The sequence below is a fragment of the Saccostrea cucullata genome, unplaced genomic scaffold, assembly GCF_032062105.1.
Source record: "Saccostrea cucullata isolate Sc308-1 unplaced genomic scaffold, CSIRO_AGI_Scuc_v1 ctg8093, whole genome shotgun sequence".
Taxonomy (NCBI): Eukaryota; Metazoa; Mollusca; class Bivalvia; order Ostreida; family Ostreidae; genus Saccostrea; species Saccostrea cuccullata.
Window position 1 is genome coordinate 1 of NW_026927003.1, and position 18,450 is coordinate 18,450.

Below are 18,450 nucleotides of genomic sequence, written 5' to 3' on the forward strand. Positions count from 1 at the left end.
CCCTACCTGGATCTTCAAATGTTGATCTGCCATGATATCTTGTTGTTGTAAGTGCTGCTAATTGATATTCATACACATGTTCAATGATCATCAGATTTAACTTTATTCCTGGCCTAGGCGAATGAAAAAAATATGACGCCTCCAATAACAATTTTTGTTGATATCATTGTCTTTCACAATCTTTAGCTAGGGGAATAAATTTATTTCTTAAATTGTAGGCGCACATACGACTTTATGATAAGAGTTGGACTAAAGAACTACCTGACGGACCGTAGATTCACAGCAGAGACGTGCAGTTTTGAAAAATCCGGCTATCCCTTTAATTACGTATCAGCCGTGCATACTAACCAGGGCACGGCCTGTCCTATGTACTGTATCCTGGCCCCGTATCAGAATCAATACCCCTGTAACACTCTCCTATGTCAGCCCACCCCCTGCCCCACATACTGTGCCCAGGAAATTTACCAAAATCAGTACCCCTGTAATACAGCTATTTGTATACCTCGGGGGTCTTACTGCCCCTCCTACTGTTCACAGCCCGATTTCGCTAATACCCAGCAATGTCTTGTGAGTTGTAACGGGAGCTCAACAACGCAGTGTCAGTATGTCACGTACTGTAGAGACCCCAGCAATGCCAACAAATCTCCGTGCAACACGTATCCGTGCAACATGCTAAACACAGGGACACAGAGTGGCGCAGATTACGACATGGGATGTTGCGGAACGAGCAGAGTGGCATGTGAATTCACAGTCTTCGTTCCCAATTCTAGTGCTGTAGACTATTTTTCACTGTCGCTTAATGGTGTCAGGGTCATGATAGACACACCACGATTTCAGTATGTAAGTGAAGATAAAAGATGCTCATTGAACAGAAGTGAATTATTTTTTTTTTATTATCAAGAAAGGGAGATGAATTATATGAAAGTTTTCAGAAATTAAAAAAATAGCTTGAATGTAAAGTTCATTTTTATAGAGGGTACCAACCTATATAATTAATAAAAGAGAATCCATTCTCTGTTAAATCGATAACTAGGGTTCGAAAATGTTTTTAAAATTATTTTTTAAAACGTCAATTATAATGTATTTATGTTGATGCTCAAAGAAAGAAGTAGGGCAAAGAAATGAATTTCATCCAATCTTCCATTAAAAAAATCATAATCTAGTATTTGGTCCAAAAATACAGTATTATAAAAGTATCTACTCTTTTATAAAAAATGAAATACATCTTCATGTTTCTTGCAACTACTCCTTCGCAGATCTATGGTTAATAAGAATGCAATTTAAAGAAAAGAATATTGATCTCTATATTAATAATTGTTATTATTCATCCAGGAGAGTGTTAATAAATGATGTTTAATATTTTTAATTTTGTTTTCAGTTGTTTAAGCGGCTCATTGCTCCTGGTAGAATTTACTTAGAAAAACTTGCAAATGGTAACCACCAGATAAAAATGCTAAATGGCGAGACAATAAATGTCTCTAAAGCAAACGACAGAGGTAATTATAGTTTGTTTCTTGGTAATTACAGTTTCTTGTCCTTGTAATTACAGTTTGTTGTCTCGGTAATTACAGTTTCTTGTCCTTGAAATTACAGTTTGTTCTCTCGGTAATTACAGTTTCTTGGCCTTGTAATTACAGTTTGTTGTCTCGGTAATTACGGTCTAGTATTGTAATCTTGGTATTTATAATGTGAGTAATGTTAGTATTGTTATCTCTGTTATAACTTATTTGTTATTTTGTAAAGCAATTAAGTAATGTTATCCAGGTTACTACACTCCAGTAATGTTATCTAGGTAATTACACTCCAGTTATGTTATCCAGGTAATTACATTCCAGTAAAATATCCAGGTAATTACACTCCAGTAATGATATCTAGGTAATTACACTCCAGTAATGTCATCCAGGTAATTACAATTCAGTTATATTATCTAGGTAATTACACTCCAGTGATGTCATCCAGATAATTTCACTCCAGCAATATTATCTAGGAAATTAAACTCCGGTAATGTTATCTAGTTAAGTACACTCCAGTAATGTTTTCTGAGTAATTGCACTCCAGAAATGTTATTTAGGTAATTACACTCCAATAATATTATATAGGTAATTACACTCCTGTAATGTTAACTAGGGAATTACACCCCAGTAATGTTTTCTAGTGAATACACTCCAGTAATGTTATCTAGGTTAATACACTCGAGTAATGTTATCCAGGTGATTACACGCCAGTAATGTTTTCTGAGTAATTAAACTCCAGTAATGTTATTCAGGTACTTACACTCCAATAATATTATCTAGGTAATTACATTCCAGTAATGTTTTCTTTGTAATTACACTCCAGTAATGTTTGCTAGGTAATTACACTCAGCAATATTATATAGGTACATGTAATTACACTCTAGTAATGTTATTAAGGTAATTACACTCCAGTTATTTTTTCTAGGTAATAACACTCCAGTAATGTTTTCTGAGTAATTACAATCCAGTAATGTTATATTGTGAATTAAAGTATAGTCTTGTTATCTTGGTCATCACAGTCTAGTTTTGTTGTCTCGATAATAACAATTTAGTTTAATATCTCGGTAATTATAGTCTAGTTTTGCTGTCTTTATTAGTGACGTCTATCATTGTATCTCAGTAATTACGTGTTATATTGGTAATTACAATGTTAAGTCGAGTTACGTTAACTGGTATTAATTTCTCGGATTGTAATCTAAGCAAATACAATTAATCCATGTTATCACCGTAAATACAGTGAAACTATTTTTTTTCTCTATAATTAGGGCTTTTCGCTTTCAGGCGAAAAGCCCTATTGTTTTCGTGTTGTTAGGGCTTTTCGCTTTCAGGCGAAAAGCCCTATTGTTTTCGTCTTGTTTTATTATTATTATTATACTTAACAGATTTATGTTCGTGATTTAAAGAACATCATTGGAGATATGTATTTGATAACTAAACCATTGGACAGCATATCTTAAAGTCTCCCGTAAGTAAGGTTTTGGATTTCTTGAAACGTCACTTCCGGTATTTATAAGACAAAAACTACATTTTCTTTAAAGCCTAAAACAGTCCTTATTTTACATGCAATTTCGTTAAAAATTTAGGAATGTATTCCTCTAAGTAATATCTACAAAAAAGTCATCGTTAGCGTTTTTGCACCTATGGTATATTTTAGAGTTATAGGGCTCCAAAGTTGAGAAAAGGGGGGATTGAAATTAAAAAAATTGTAAACAATGTTGGAAATTTATTTTGAGGATAATATATTGTTTATTAAAGTAATTAAAGGCTGTAATGTAAGTTTCAAGTCCGCTAGACCAGAACTTCCGGTTCTATAAGGCTTTGAAATTGTCTATGGGAGTTTCTATAGTAAAAAAAAATCTTGCGTCCTCCATTATCTCAAAACGAGAGTAAGCAATTCTTGTGATATTTACAATGAATAATTGATTTGTTATTGTCTTCAGGTGAAAAGGTTATGAAAATTAAATCTCTAAAAATTAGGGACTTTACGGGGTCAACTCTTAAAATCGTGTTTGCCCTATAACTTTTTTATTTGTCAACTAATATTCAAACTGATTTCAGTTTTGAGTTAAGCATAAAAAGTACAAATTAAAAATAATGGTCCGTGGGGTCACTTTTTGACCCCTTAAAGGACTTTTATAGACCTGAAATATTGTATTTTTAAGTATTTTAAAAAATAACGGTGCAAGAGTTATCTCCCTTTGTCAACCTATTATGAGTCTAATATTCTCTCTGTGTTTCAATTTTGTTATGCATATGAAGTGTACTTCCGGTTTTATAAGTACCTAAAATTTGTCTATGGGGATTCCTATGTTAAATTAGAAATCATTCAATGTCCATTATCTCAAAAGGGAAGCAAGCAATTCTTGTGATATTACACATGAATAATAACTCTGGTATTGTCTTCCGGTACGTAGGTCATTGAACAAGGTTCCTGCAGGTAAAAGGGATTTTAGGGGTCAGAACAGAAAAATCGTTTTTTGCCTGTAACTTTTTTATTTATCAACCAATCTTCAAACTGATTTCAGTTTTGAGTAAAGCATAAAAAGTACAATTTAAAAATTGTTGGCCGTGGGTCACTTTTTGACCCCTAAAAGGACTTTTAGAGACCTGAAATTTTGTATTTTTAAGTATTTTCAAAAATAATCGTGCAAGAGTTATCTCCCTTTGTCAACCTTTTTAGAGTCTAATATGCTCTCTATGTTTCGATTTTGGTATGGATATGTAGTGTACTTCCGGTTTTATAAGTATCTTAAAATTGCCTATGGAGATTTCTATGTTAAATTTGAAATCATACGATGTCCATTATTTTCAGAGGGAAGCAATCAAGTCTCATAATATTTTACATGAAAAACTACTTTAGCATTGCCTTTTGCTGCTTAGGTCATGAAAATAAAATTTCTTTAAAAAAAGGGATTTAAGGGGTTAGTACAGAAATTAGTATTTTGTTTATTACGTTTTTATTTCTCCATATGTCTTCAAACTGATTTCGGTTTTGAGTTAAGCATAAAAAGTACAATTTAAGAATTGTGGTCCGTGGGGTCACTTTTTGACCCCTTAAAGGACTTTTAGAGACTTGAAATTTTGTATTTTCAAGTATTTTCAAAAATAATCGTGCAAGAGTTATCTCCCTTTGTCAACCTTTTGAGAGTCTAATATGCTCTCTACGTTTTAATTTTTGTGTGGATATGTTGAGTACTTCCGGTTTTATAAGTATCTTAAAATTGCCTATGGAGATTTCTATGTTAAATGTGAAATCATACGATGTCCATTTTTTTCAAAGGGAAGCAATCAAGTCTCATAATATTTTACATGAAAAACTACTTTAGCATTGCCTTTTGGTGCTTAGGTCATGAAAATAAAATTTCTTTTAAAAAAGGGATTTTAGGGGTCAGTACAGAAATTAGTATTTTGTTTATAACTTTTATATTTGTCCATAGATGTTCAAACTGATTTTTGATTTGATTTAAGCATAAAAGTTACAATTTAAAAATTATGGTCCGTGGGGTCACTTTTTGACCCCTTAAAGGACTTTTAGAGACTTGAAATTTTGTATTTTCAAGTATTTTCAAAAATAATTGTGCAAGAGTTATCTCCCTTTGTCAACCTTTTTAGAGTCTAATATGCTCTCTACTTTTCAATTTTTGTACGCATATGAGGTGTATTTCCGGTTTTATAAGTACCTTAAAATTGCTTATGGAGATTTCTATGTTAAATTTGAAATCATGATTGTTCCATTATCTCAAAAGGTAGGCAAGCAATTCTTGTGAAATTTCATATGAATATTGACTCTAGCATTTTCTCCAAATCAAAAAATAAAAATCCCTAAAATAGAAAGGATTTTAGGGGTCAGTACAGAAAACGGCTTTTTCTCTGTAACATTTTTAATACTCAACCAATCTTCAAACTAATGTTGACATTACATCAAGTATAAAGAGTACACTTTAACAATTATGGGCCTGTGGGTCACTTTTGAACCCCTTATAGGAGTTTTAGTGGACTGAAAAACAGTTCATTTTCGAATCTGTTTAATAACCACAAAAGAGTTATGTCTCTTTGAGTAGACCCTGACATACAAAGAGAAGTGTTATGATTCCAATCAAATATTGATCTCAAAAGAACTTTTGCCATATTGTATTTTAGATTTTTTTATTGTAAAATATGGATTTTTCTTTTAATATTATTGATTTTAAGGGGTCGAAAAGCCCTCCGTTTTTGTTGAACGACAAAAATAAGGTCTAGTTAGGGCTTTTCGACTTTTGTCGAAAAGACCTATTGTTTTCGTCTTGTTTTATTATTATTATTATTATACTTAACACTTTTACGTCAAGGATTTAAAGAAAACCACTAGACATATGTAATTTAGAACAAAACCATTTAACAGAACATCTAAAAGTGTCCCATAAGTAAGGTTTTGTACTTCCGGAAACGTAACTTCCGGTATTTATTAGTCAAAAACTATATTTTCTCTAAAGCCTAAAACTTTCCTTATTTTACATGCAATTTCGTTCAAAATTTAGGAATGTATTCCTCCAAGTAATATCTGCAAAAAAGTCATCGTTAGCGTTTTTGCACCTATGGTATATTTTTGAGTTATAGGGCTCCAAAGTTAAGAAAAGGGGGGATTGAAATTAAAAAAAATTGTAAACAATGTAGGAAATTAATTTTGAGGATTATATATTGTTTATCAAAGTAATTAAAGGCTGTAATGTAAGTTTCATGTCCACCAGACCAGAACTTCCGGTTCTATAAGGCTTTGAAATTGTCTATGGGAGTTTCTATAGTAAAAAAAAAATCTTGCGTCCTCCATTATCTCAAAACGAGAGTAAGCAATTCTTGTAATATTTACAGAGAATAATTGATTTGTTATTGTCTTCAGGTGAAAAGGTTATGAAAATTAAATCTCTAAAAATTAGGGACTTTTAGGGGTCAACTCTTAAAATCGTTTTTGCCCTGTAACTTTTTTATTTGTCAACTAATATTCAAACTGATTTCAGTTTTGAGTTAAGCATAAAAAGTACAATTTAAAAAGTATGGTCCGTGGGGTCACTTTTTGACCCCTTAAAGGACTTTTATAGACCTGAAATATTGTATTTTTAAGTATTTTAAAAAAAAATGGTGTATGAGTTATCTCCCTTTGTCAACCTGTTATGAGTCTAATATTCTCTCTATGTTTCAATTTTGGTATGCATATGAAGTGTACTTCCGGTTTTATAAGTACTTTAAATTTGTCTATGGAGATTCCTATGTTAAATTAGAAATCATTCAATGTCCATTATCTCAAAAGGGAAGCAAGCAATTCTTGTGACATTACACATGAATAATAACTCTAGTATTGTCTTCCGGTACGTAGGTCATTGAACAAGGTTCCTGCAGGTAAAAGGGATTTTAGGGGTCAGTACAGAAAAAATCGTTTTTTGCCTGTAACTTTTTTATTTGTCAACCAATCTTCAAACTGATTTCAGTTTTGAGTTAAGCATAAAAAGTACAATTTAAAAATTGTTGGCCGTGGGGTCACTTTTTGACCCCTTAAAGGACTTTTAGAGACCTGAAATTTTGTATTTTTAAGTATTTTCAAAAATAATCGTGCAAGAGTTATCTCCCTTTGTCAACCTTTTTAGAGTCTAATATGCTCTCTATGTTTCAATTTTGATAAGGATATGTTGAGAACTTCCGGTTTTATAAGTACCTAAAAATTGCCTTATGGAGATTTCTATGTTAAATTTGAAATCATGATTGTTCCATTATCTCAAAAGGTAGGCAAGCAATTCTTGTGAAATTTCATATGAATATTTTCTCCAAATCAAAAAAATAAAAATCCCTAAAATAGAAAGTATTTTAGGGGTCAGTACAGAAAACGGCTTTTTCTCTGTATAATTTTTAATACTCAACCAATCTTCAAACTAATATTGACATTACATCAAGTATAAAGAGTACACTTTAACAATTATGGGCCGTGGGGTCACTTTTTGACCCCTTATAGGAGTTTTAGTGGACTGAAAAACAGTTCATTTTCGAATCTGTTTAATAACCACAAAAGAGTTATGTCTCTTTGAGTAGACACTGATGTACAAAGAGAAGTGTTACATATCCAATCAAATATTGATCTCAAAAGAACTTTTGCCATATTGTATTTTAGATTTTTTTTTATTGTAAAATATGGATTTTTCTCTTAATATTATTGATTTTAAGGGGTCGAAAAGCCCTCCGTTTTTGTTGAACGACAAAAAGATCTAGTTTTATTATTATTATTATACCTAACACTTTTTGGTCAAGGATTTAAAGAACATCATTGGAGATATGCAATTTATAACAACATCATTAGACAGCATATCTAAAAGTCTCGCGTAAGTAAGGTTTTGTACTTCCGGAAACGTCACTTCCGGTATTTATAAGTCAGAAACTAAAATTTCTCTAAAGCCTAAAACTTTCCTTATTTTACATGCAATTTGGTTCATAATTTAGGAATATATTCCTCAAAGTAATATCTACAAAAAAGTCATCGTTGGTGGTTTTGCACCTATAGTATATTTTGGTGTTTTAGGGCTCCAAAATTAAGAAAAAGGGAGATTGAAATTTAAAATTTTGAAAACAACGTAGGAAATTTATTTCGAAGGTTAAATATTGTTAATCAACGTAATTAAAGGCTGTAAGGTAAGTTTCATGTCCATCAGAGCAGAACTTCCGGTTCTATATGTCTTTTAAATTGTCTATGGGAGTTTCTATAGTATAAACAAATCACGCGTGTTCCATTATCTCAAGAAAAAAGCAAGAAATTTTCATAATATTTATAGGTGATAACTAATTCAACATTGTCTTCATGGGAAAAGGTTATGAAAACCAAATCCCTAAAAGTTAGGGATTTTTTGGGGTCAACTCTGAAAACCGTTTTTGCCCTGTAACTTTTTTATTTGTAAACCAATCTTCAAACTGATTTCAGTTTTGAGTTCAACATAAGAAGAACAATTTAAAAATTATGGTCCGTGGGGTCACTTTTTCACCCCTTAAAGGACTTTTAGAGACCTGAAATGTTGTATTTTTAAGTATTTTCAAAAATAATTGCGCAAGAGTTATCTCCCTTTGTCAAACTGTTTGGAGTCTAATATGCTCTCTATGTTTCAATTTTGGTATGGATATGTAGAGTACTTCCGGTTTTATAAGTACCTTAATATTGCCTATGGAGATTTCTATGTTAAATTTGAAATCATGCAATGTCCATTATTTTCAAAGGAAAGCAAGCATGTCTCATGATATTTCACATGAATAATTACTCCCGTATTGCCTTCCGGTGGTTAAGTCATGAAAATAAAATTTCTTAAAATGAAAGGGATTTTAGGGGTCAGTACAGAAAATACTTTTATATATATATCTTTTTTATTTATTCACCAAACTTCAAACTGATTTCGGTTTTGAGTTAAGCATAAGGAGGACAATTTAAAAATAATGGTCCGTGGGGTCACTTTTTGACCCCTTATGGGTGTTTTAGAGACCTGAAATTTTGTATTTTTAAGTATTTTCAAAAATAATAATGCAAGAGTTATCTCCCTTTGTCAAACTGTTTGGAGTCTTATATGCTCTCTATGTTTTAATTTTGGTATGGATATGATTTGTACTTCCGGTTTTATAAGTACCTTAAATTTGCCTATGGAGATTTCTATGTTAAATTTGAAATCATGCAATGTCCATTATTTCCAAAGGAAAGCAAGCAAGTCTCATGATATTTCACATGAAAAATTACTCCAGTATTGCGTTCCGGTGTTAAGTCATGAAAATAAAATTTCTTAAATAAAAGGGATTTTAGGGGTCAGTACAGAAAATAGTATTTTGTATATTACTTTTTTATTTATCCATCAATTTTCAAAGTGATTTCAGTTTTGAGTTCAGCATAGGGGGGTCAATTTAAAAAAAATGGTCCGTGGGGTCACTTTTTGACCCCTTAAAGGACTTTTAGAGACCTAAAATTTTGTATTTTTAAGTATTTTCAAAAAAAATTGTGCAAGAGTTATCTCCCTTTGTGAAACTGTTTGGAGTCTAACATGCTCTCTATGTTTCAATTTTGGTATGGATCTGTAGAGTACTTCCGGTTTTATAAATACCTTAAATTTGCCTATGGAGATTTCTATGTTAAATTTGAAATTATGTAAGGTCCATTATTTTCAGCATGAAGCAAGAAAGTCTCATGATATTTCACATGAAAAATTTCCTTACCATTGCTTTTCGGTATTCAGGTCATGAAAATAAAATTTCTTAAAATAAAAGGGATTTTAGGGGTCAGTACAGAAATCAGTTTTTTGTATATTTCTTTTTGATTTGTCCATAGATCTTCAAACTGATTTCGGTTTTGAGTTAAGCATAAAAAGGGCAATTTAAAAATAATGGTCCGTGGGGTCACTTTTTGATCCCTTATGGTTGTTTTGGACACCTGAAATTATGTATTTTTAAGTAACTTACAAAATAATAATGCAAGAGTTATCTCCCTTTGTCAGCCTGTTTGGAGTCTAATATGCTCTCTATGTTTCAATTTTGATATGGATATGAAGAGTACTTTTTTTATGAATCCCTTAAAATTGTCTATGGAGATTTCTATGTTAAATATGAAATCATTCAATGTCCCATATATCAAAAGGGAAGCAAGCAATGCTCGTGAAATTTCACATGAATAATGACTCTATCATTGTCTCCATTTGGTAAGGTCATGAAAATAAAAATCCCTAAAATAGAAAGGATTTTAGGGGTCAATTCAGAAAACAGCCCTTTCTCCGTAACTTTTTCATTTTTCAAGCAATCTTTAAACTTATTTTGGTTTTGTATTAAGCATAAAGAGTGCAGTTTTAAAAAAATTGGCCGTGGGGTCACTTTTTGACCCCTTATAGGAGTTTTAGTGGATTGAAAAACAGTACATTTTCATATGTTTTAAATATTAATGAAAGAGTTATTTCTCTTTGAGTAAAAAATGATGGACAAAAAGATTTGTTATGTTTTCAATTCAGTGTTGATCTCAAAAGAACTTTTGTAAAATTGAACCTTATGAGTTTTATATCATGTAATTTTTTTTTAAAGCTCTTGATCTTTAGGGGTCGAAAAGCCCTCCGTTTTTGTTGAAGGACAAAAATAAGGTCTAGTTACAATCTATTTTTGTTAATTATCTCTCGGCAATTACAGTCTAGTATCATTATATCGGCAATTAGTCGTCAGAAAGTTTTATCTCAGTAATTACAGTTTAGAACATATATGATCATACCGGTAAATACAGTCTATTCTTGTTGTCTCTGCATTATCATATTATTAATTACAATTTAGAATTGTAATTTCGGTCATCACAGTCTAGTTTTGTTACCTCGGTAATTACAGTCTAGTTTTGTTATCTTGGTAAATACAATTAAGTATTGTTATCCTGGTAATTACACTCTAGTTTTGTTATCTTTGTAATTGCAAATAAGGATTGTTTTTTCGGTTACTACACTGTTGTACTGTTATCTAAGTAATTAAAGTCGAACCATTTTTTTGACATTACCATTGTGTAAACAATACAATATGGCTCATTAAATCCACTTCACATTTTTTTTCTCTATCAGATGTAGGAAATCAAAGCATGTATAAACAAAGAAGAAAATGTAAATAAAAGGTTTTGGAACTGAATAACAGTTCAAAATAACTTGGAATTCTTTTTTTCGGAACGGGAAAACAAATGTATATAGTAGTGTAAGATACATGTATATATGACATCCTACTAGCTTGGGCTAGTAGGTTCACCCTTTAGCTCAATTCGTAGAGCACTGAACTGGCATGCCAGAGTCCCGTGCTCAATCATTAGCTGAGGTACAAAATTGTCTTGGCTATATAATGACCTTGTGTGTCTGAGTTAGTTATTCAATGACCTTGTGTGTCTGAGTTAGTTATTCAATGACCTTGTGTGTCAGAGTTATTTATACAATGACCTTGTGTGTCTGACTTAGTTATATAATGACCTTGTGTGTCTGACTTAGTTATATAATGACCTTGTATGTCTGAGTTTGTATATTATGACCTTGTGTGTCTGACTTAGTTCTATAATGACCCTGTGTGTCTGACTTAGTTATATAATGACCTTGTGTGTCTGAGTTAGTTATATAATGACCTTGTGTGTCTGACTTAGTTATATAATGACCTTGTGTGTCTGACTGGCACATAGAATTTATGGGAGTGTAACATACTTAAGCATTAAACAAACTGACACCTTCAATATTTTTATCTGGTTTTAGATGTACGGATTTACTTTGGAGATGCATCAGCGAATGTTATTTATATGGACGAAGGAGCTACTAACGGAGTCATGCATATAATTGACCAGTTGCTTTTCGTTCAGGAAGATATTACGAGAAACATTTCACCTCCAAGTAATAATTGAGTTTTAGATTGACAATATCTATGGGATCTTTATTTAAATCCACTGCACACATGTATCGTAGCTTTGTTGCCACGTTTTTTTAATGTAAACAACATTCTGTGCCATCGAGTCCAAGTGCTTTAATGAAGCCTAATGCAACACATTAAAAAGAGAACAATTTTAAGATTTTATATACGAGAAAATCAATAGTTATTATTTTTTGTAAACATAAAAATATTGATGTTTGTTACAAATTTCTGCCAATATCGGTAAATTATTCATGACGTAAAACCTAATTATGAGTTTTATGACCTCGTAACAAATTATTTTCATGTGTATACCCTTAAATGTACTGTGCATTTAAAGCAAATGCTGTTTGATTTTAAAATATAATTTCCTCGTCAAATTTGGATTTTTTAAACAGATTTTATGAACTAAGATATTTTTACATAAAGAGAATTGATTATTTTTCACACTTAGTACAACATGAGTATTTTTAAAAAACACAATTACTTTGAATATCATTATCAGGACATTTCATACAAAGTTAAGGAAAATGTTTTGTAGAATTATGTTCATTGTAAAAATGTTCAGAATGTGTATAATTTATATTACATTAATTATACTTTAATAGAAGAGGTCATAGAAGAAGACGAAATGCGAAAGGGTTTTTGTTATAAAGACACTCAAAAACTTGGGATTCATACTGACTGTGATTCAAATTCTACAAGGGTTGTAATTGAAGAAGACTCGAAAGATGACAAAAAATGTGAAAACTCACGTAACTCTGCCGATGGAAGAGTCACCTGTGTAGTGGGGGGCTATAATAAAGCGTACAGAATGTTGACCTTGACATCTAACAACACAGAGCACTCTGGGAACTCAATCTTGGTAAATACCACGTGTGATGCCGGAACTGGTCAGAGCAAAAATATCACATTGTTTCCTTGTTGTGAGTATACCAGATTCACATTAAAAATGAATAAGATGAAAACATTTTTTATAACGAGTTTCATGGATTAGTAGAACAAGTTATAAAGAACACGCTTTTTAAATGTAATAAATTTAATTTACATGTAACAGCAAATCGTTTTCATTCCTCCTGTCTTTGAAATGCATGTATTCTACATGTATAGGGATACAACGAATATTAAATGCTTATAATGAAGCAAAACTGTTTGCCCCTGGTTTTTAACTGTAAGTATATTCTAGTGTATTAGTTGCTGAGTAAGGATACATGAGCTTCAATATATCCTAATTTTATCTTTCCTTAATTTCAGTTTCATGTTTCAAGGCAAATGTCACGCACAACGAAACACACGCCGTTATTATGTGTCAACACAGTTTCTTCAACGTGTCAGAGCAGATAAGTATCATTGATTGGACTGCTGGGGTCTCTATAGAAACATGTAGATGGAACCAGAATACCTCAAGAACGGAGTGTGAGGTCCAAAATCACGGTATAATCTATAAACTAAAAATAAATGTCAAAAATCACGGTATAATCAATTGACTGAAAATAGATGTGTAAAATAACGGCAATTTATAAACTGAAAATAGATATATCCAAATTCACGGTAACATATTTACTGAAATCACGGTAATCTATTGATCAAAAAAAAAATGTGCATTTATTGAAGGAATTTTCGGAAATATAAAGACTGTAAAGTTTTAGTAAGAAATGTAAATCAAATTCAAAGTATAAACATTAGTCGTCTCGTTTCAAGTAACCTCAATGTATAAAAACTTGTATAATTACCATACAATTTAAGGAGATTTGTAAATGGTTCGTTCAATGTCTCGTGTATTTGAGACATTTTTGTTGTGTAATCCTTTGTGCTTTTAGTACACTATATAGCATAATAGATTTGGATATTTAAAACCTGTACATTAAGTCACCTGTAACCGTACATTAAGTTGAAAAACTCTCAATTCTTACATTTAACTTAATTGACAGTTTTTTTTTTCAACTTTATGTGCAGTTACAAATTACTTAATGTAAGGTTTTAAAATGTATCAAAAATACATAAAATGCAATATTTTTTCTGACTTTATTAATGATTAAAACAGGCAATTTTTTTATGTACATGTAATACACAATTATACGTGAATATCAAACATTTGAATATGAAATGTTCAACAGTATATCATCTTTCGAAAAGACAAATCCAATGCAATAAAGACAAATGTAATATCCTGATGCATAATAATTTTAGAACATCCACATCCAGAAGTTTCTTTTTTTATAATTCACAAACGTCTAATCCTCTTCACAACAATTGTAAATGAATGCTAGATATGGTAGATCCATTCCAGGAATATATCCAACAAATAAAAATATATCCAAAAGCAATTTGATTTCAAATGAGAAAGGCTTATTTCCTGATGAAATGATAATCTTACTAGATGCACTACATTCAGAATCATTTTTTGAGACAGGGATAACAAATTTTCATTTTTTCCTTACACTTCCCATCATCTGAATCCCCCATTTTCCATGAATTAATTCATTTACTCCCTGTTGCTTTTTTATTATTGGTTCTATTGTACGTTTAAACTATTATAGATTTGTGGCAAGTTTTCTCTGTTTAATAGCTGTTCTTCAATCTCAGCTTCACACAAGCGAGTCGCCGCTCTTGTTCTCAAAGAATGTTTCGTACAGTGTCTTCAAATCGTGAATGTATACAAAGATTTGTGATATTTTAGTCTAAACTGGAACACTTACTTCAGAATCTGCTTACCTACACTACAGGCTTCTGCTTCTGCCTAACCTACTTTAGAGTATTTACCTCCCCCTGGCATGTATTTTGAAAGATACATTGCAGGTTCCAGTAAATGTTCAACCAAGCCTCTTTCGTTGCTTCTCACTAAAATATTGACAGTAGTGAAGGAAAAGCTTCAAGAGTACTGTGCAACTATATATTCAAGAAGTGGTGTAAATCAGATGTGGATACTTAAAAATTCTAAAGAACTTTTGGACAATTTTACATCACAAGACTTTACAAACATCAACAGCTTAAAAACTTGCGACTTTTCAACTTTATACACAACAATTCCCCACGACAATTTAAAATCCAGGCTTTTTGATATCATTGACAGCTGCTTCTTCAACAAAAATGGAACTCGTAAATTTACTTACCTCGTCATTGGTCATTTGAAAAATTATTTTGTTAAAACAGATTCTGATTGCACACATAAGTACTCTGAAGTTGACATCAAGAAGATGCTTGAGTTTCTGATTGACAATATCTATGTGGTTTTTGGAGACCAGGTATTCCAACAATCTATTAGAATTTCCATGGGTACAAATTGCGCTCCGTTATTAGCAGACTTATTTTTATATTCATATGAAGCAGAATTTATGCGAAATCTTATGCGTGAAAAGAAGAAAACACTTGCTGTGGCCTTCAACTCGACATTTAGATATATCGACGACGTATTGTCAATTACATGTGTAATAATGTTTACTTCCATTCCTACGTCGATACGATATATCCTGGTGAGCTTGAGATAAAAGATACCACAGAGTCCGACACTTCTGCTTCATACTTGGATATTTTACTTGAAAAAGACACTAATGGTAATCTAACAACCAAGCTATACGAAAAACGTGATGACTTTAACTTTTCTATCGTCAATTTCCCTTACTTATGCAGCAATATACCTTCATCACCTGCATACGGAGTATATATATCTCAGTTGATTCGATACGCAAGAGCATGCTCTACGTATGAACAATTTTTTAAACGAGGTAAATTATTGACAAGCAAGTTGATGAAACAAGAATATCAACAGTCTCGTTTAAAGTCATCATTTCGTAAATTCTATGGTCGATACAATGACCTTGTCAGCAAAAACAATTTATCATTGAGTCCAATGCTGACTGCCGTTTTTCATACTAATTGTTAGTCCATTATTTATACACTGAATTGACGATGGATTTTTTCCGTTATTTCCTGATCATGACAACGAGCACACGGCGGGTGTGACCGGTCGGCAGGGGATGCTCACTCCTCGATGGCACCTGATCCCACCTCTGATGTTTAGGAGGTCTGTGTTTGCTCTGGTCTTATTTTGTATATTGGTTAATGGACGTTGAGATTGAATACTGTTCGTTATCTCCATATCCTTCATGAATTACTTTTTCCATCCGATGAGGACACCTTCACTCATGAAGCTTTACATGGGTAGTAGTCAGAAATCAAGTGTGCTATCATTTAAATCTAAATTAACCTGGCACTGTCCATTAAGTTAAACAACTATTGTTTTCACCTCTCATTTTCTTGACAATAAAGTGTGTAACGTAATCATAGCAAATATCCGTTCTAGTGGAAGAAATATCTTATAAAAAGAGATATCAGTCTCTAAGTTTAAGAGATATCTCTTTCTCAAAGATATGTGTCTTTAAAATGAGAGATATTTCTTTAAGTTTGGATACATCTCTATTTTTATACCCCCCGCTTGAAAAGCGGGAGGGTATATAGTAATCGTTAATTCCGTCCGTCTGTACGTCTGTCCGTCCGTCCGTCTGTCTGTCCGTCCGTCTGTCCGTCCGTCCGTCTGTTACGCTTTGGGGTACCCTTCTCTTATCCGCAACTCCTCTCATACCAGTGAAGGAAATTTAATGAAACTTTCACAGAATCTTTATTACATATTGCCATTGTGCACCTCCTATTTTACTTTTTGATCTGATATATATTTTGAATTTTCCAGAGCAAAACATGGATACTGCCATTATATTCATATGGGAGGCGGGGGGTATTATTTAGTGAGCTCATTGCTCACAGTACCTCTAGTTTAAGAGATATTTCTGGAATTTCAAGATAAATTTCATTTTCCGAATAAATAGAAAAAGGGCTTGCCGTACACATAACAAACAGAAAAAAGAATATTATATGAACATGTAAAATATAATGCACATGACGAATGAGGAAGAAAAGAAGAACATTTATCTATATGAACATATTTATAATACAATGACTGCGACGATTGGAGGTAAAAGAAAAACTTTATTGAACATATTTTAGAATTTAATGCACAAGGCATATAGAAATTAAAAAAAAAACTTTATACCAACACGTCATGAATTTCATTAACTTTTTACAGGACATCCTCTTGGAATTGATGGCTTCATTACAAGATATACCCCAGGGCTGAGGTTTTTATGCACTATGGACAGACAAAGCGTTGAACTGGTTTTGGAAGCAGGTAATTTAGATACTTTAAAATGACATATTTAATTGCGGTCAATTCTCGAGGTTTTAGGAAAAAATATTGGATTGTGAGGATTAGATTTCGTGGTTGGAGAATGTTAAGTTAGAAATGCGTATTAAATTTTACACTTCGTGGTGGTAATGAATTCGTGGGTCTCTCCATTCAAAGAAAACAACGAAAATTAAACCCCCATGAAATAAGTGATTTCACAGTATACGAATATTCGTAATGCCTTAGAACACATACTTTTGCACTTCATTTAAAGATGATGCTAAACTCATGTATTTTTTATCAATCTTCTGATGGCATTTCTTCTAAATATTCCAATTCTTTTTAATGGTTTTATTCAATGTCTTAAAACTATTTAATTATCCAATTATCACTGCATTTAATGACCATCTGAATGTTGGATTCCAAACTTTTCTTATGTTCAATCTTTAATAGGTAAAATTACTAAGATTTTGAAAAAAATAATAAATCATCTAGTTTTATTTCTTTGATATTTTAGGTGGGTTAACAAGTGGACACGATGACCAACGGATTTGCTGTAGTGTTTATATCATTATATTTGTAGCTATGCTATTGTCAACTCTTAAATTAGCTTGATTTATTCATGTTTGGTAAATATGTCCTTTAAAGTAGTCTGATCCTCGGGTTTATAAAATTATTAATTAAGGAATCAAAAATACTCATAAAAGTATCCCTAAATCCACAAAATTATGTAAATTTATCCACAGTATTTCTTTAGAGTTAAAGATGAAAGTTAATCATATTTTATAGGGGAAGTTGTCAAATCTCCAATATTTTTGCAGAAGAATCGAATTGGAATATCAGCAATGCATTTTCTAATTGCAAATTTATCAACATATATATTTTAGGTTAAAAAACGATCGGTATCCAGGCATTCAGAGAAATTGCCATGATTTTTATACTTGTTTGGTATTTTTTGTTTTCTATTTCCGTCATGTATTCTATAATACATAGTGTAAAAGACTTTTGCTATCATTGCAAGACGCCACAAATTACTTCTTGTTTCAACCATGCTAATAAGCATTGGTATCTAAGGCTGGATTTAAGAAAGTCTTATTTCTATAAAACTGTAATATTTTTTTTCCCTTTTATAGGGTACAAATGTCAACTTTTATAAGACCTTTTCTAAGACTTCCAAAAATCTTGAATCTTATAAAGATGAATGTAATGAAAATTGTTGCATAAAAAAATGTCATTTCCAAGGTTCATTTTGATGCATTTCAAATTAAATATTCATTTTTAGAGTTATCCTTCCTGGCTGATGATCGGATATCCTTAATCAAAGAAAGAGATTTATAAGTAAATTTTCCTGGAAAATACATTTCTACA

The 18,450-nt window shown here is 31.7% G+C and overlaps 1 protein-coding gene across 1 annotated transcript; it reads left to right on the plus strand.

Annotated features, from left to right (window-relative positions):
- Positions 1 to 545: 545 nt before the first annotated feature.
- LOC134273214 (uncharacterized) lies at positions 546 to 17,899 on the plus strand. The gene is made up of 7 exons (XM_062755404.1): positions 546 to 840; positions 1,379 to 1,496; positions 11,753 to 11,887; positions 12,512 to 12,829; positions 13,158 to 13,337; positions 16,984 to 17,085; positions 17,600 to 17,899. Exons 1-7 carry the CDS (start codon positions 670 to 672, stop codon positions 17,695 to 17,697), a joined length of 1,122 nt encoding a protein of 373 aa, XP_062611388.1. The 5' UTR covers positions 546 to 669; the 3' UTR covers positions 17,698 to 17,899.
- The last annotated feature ends 551 nt before the right edge of the window (positions 17,900 to 18,450 follow it).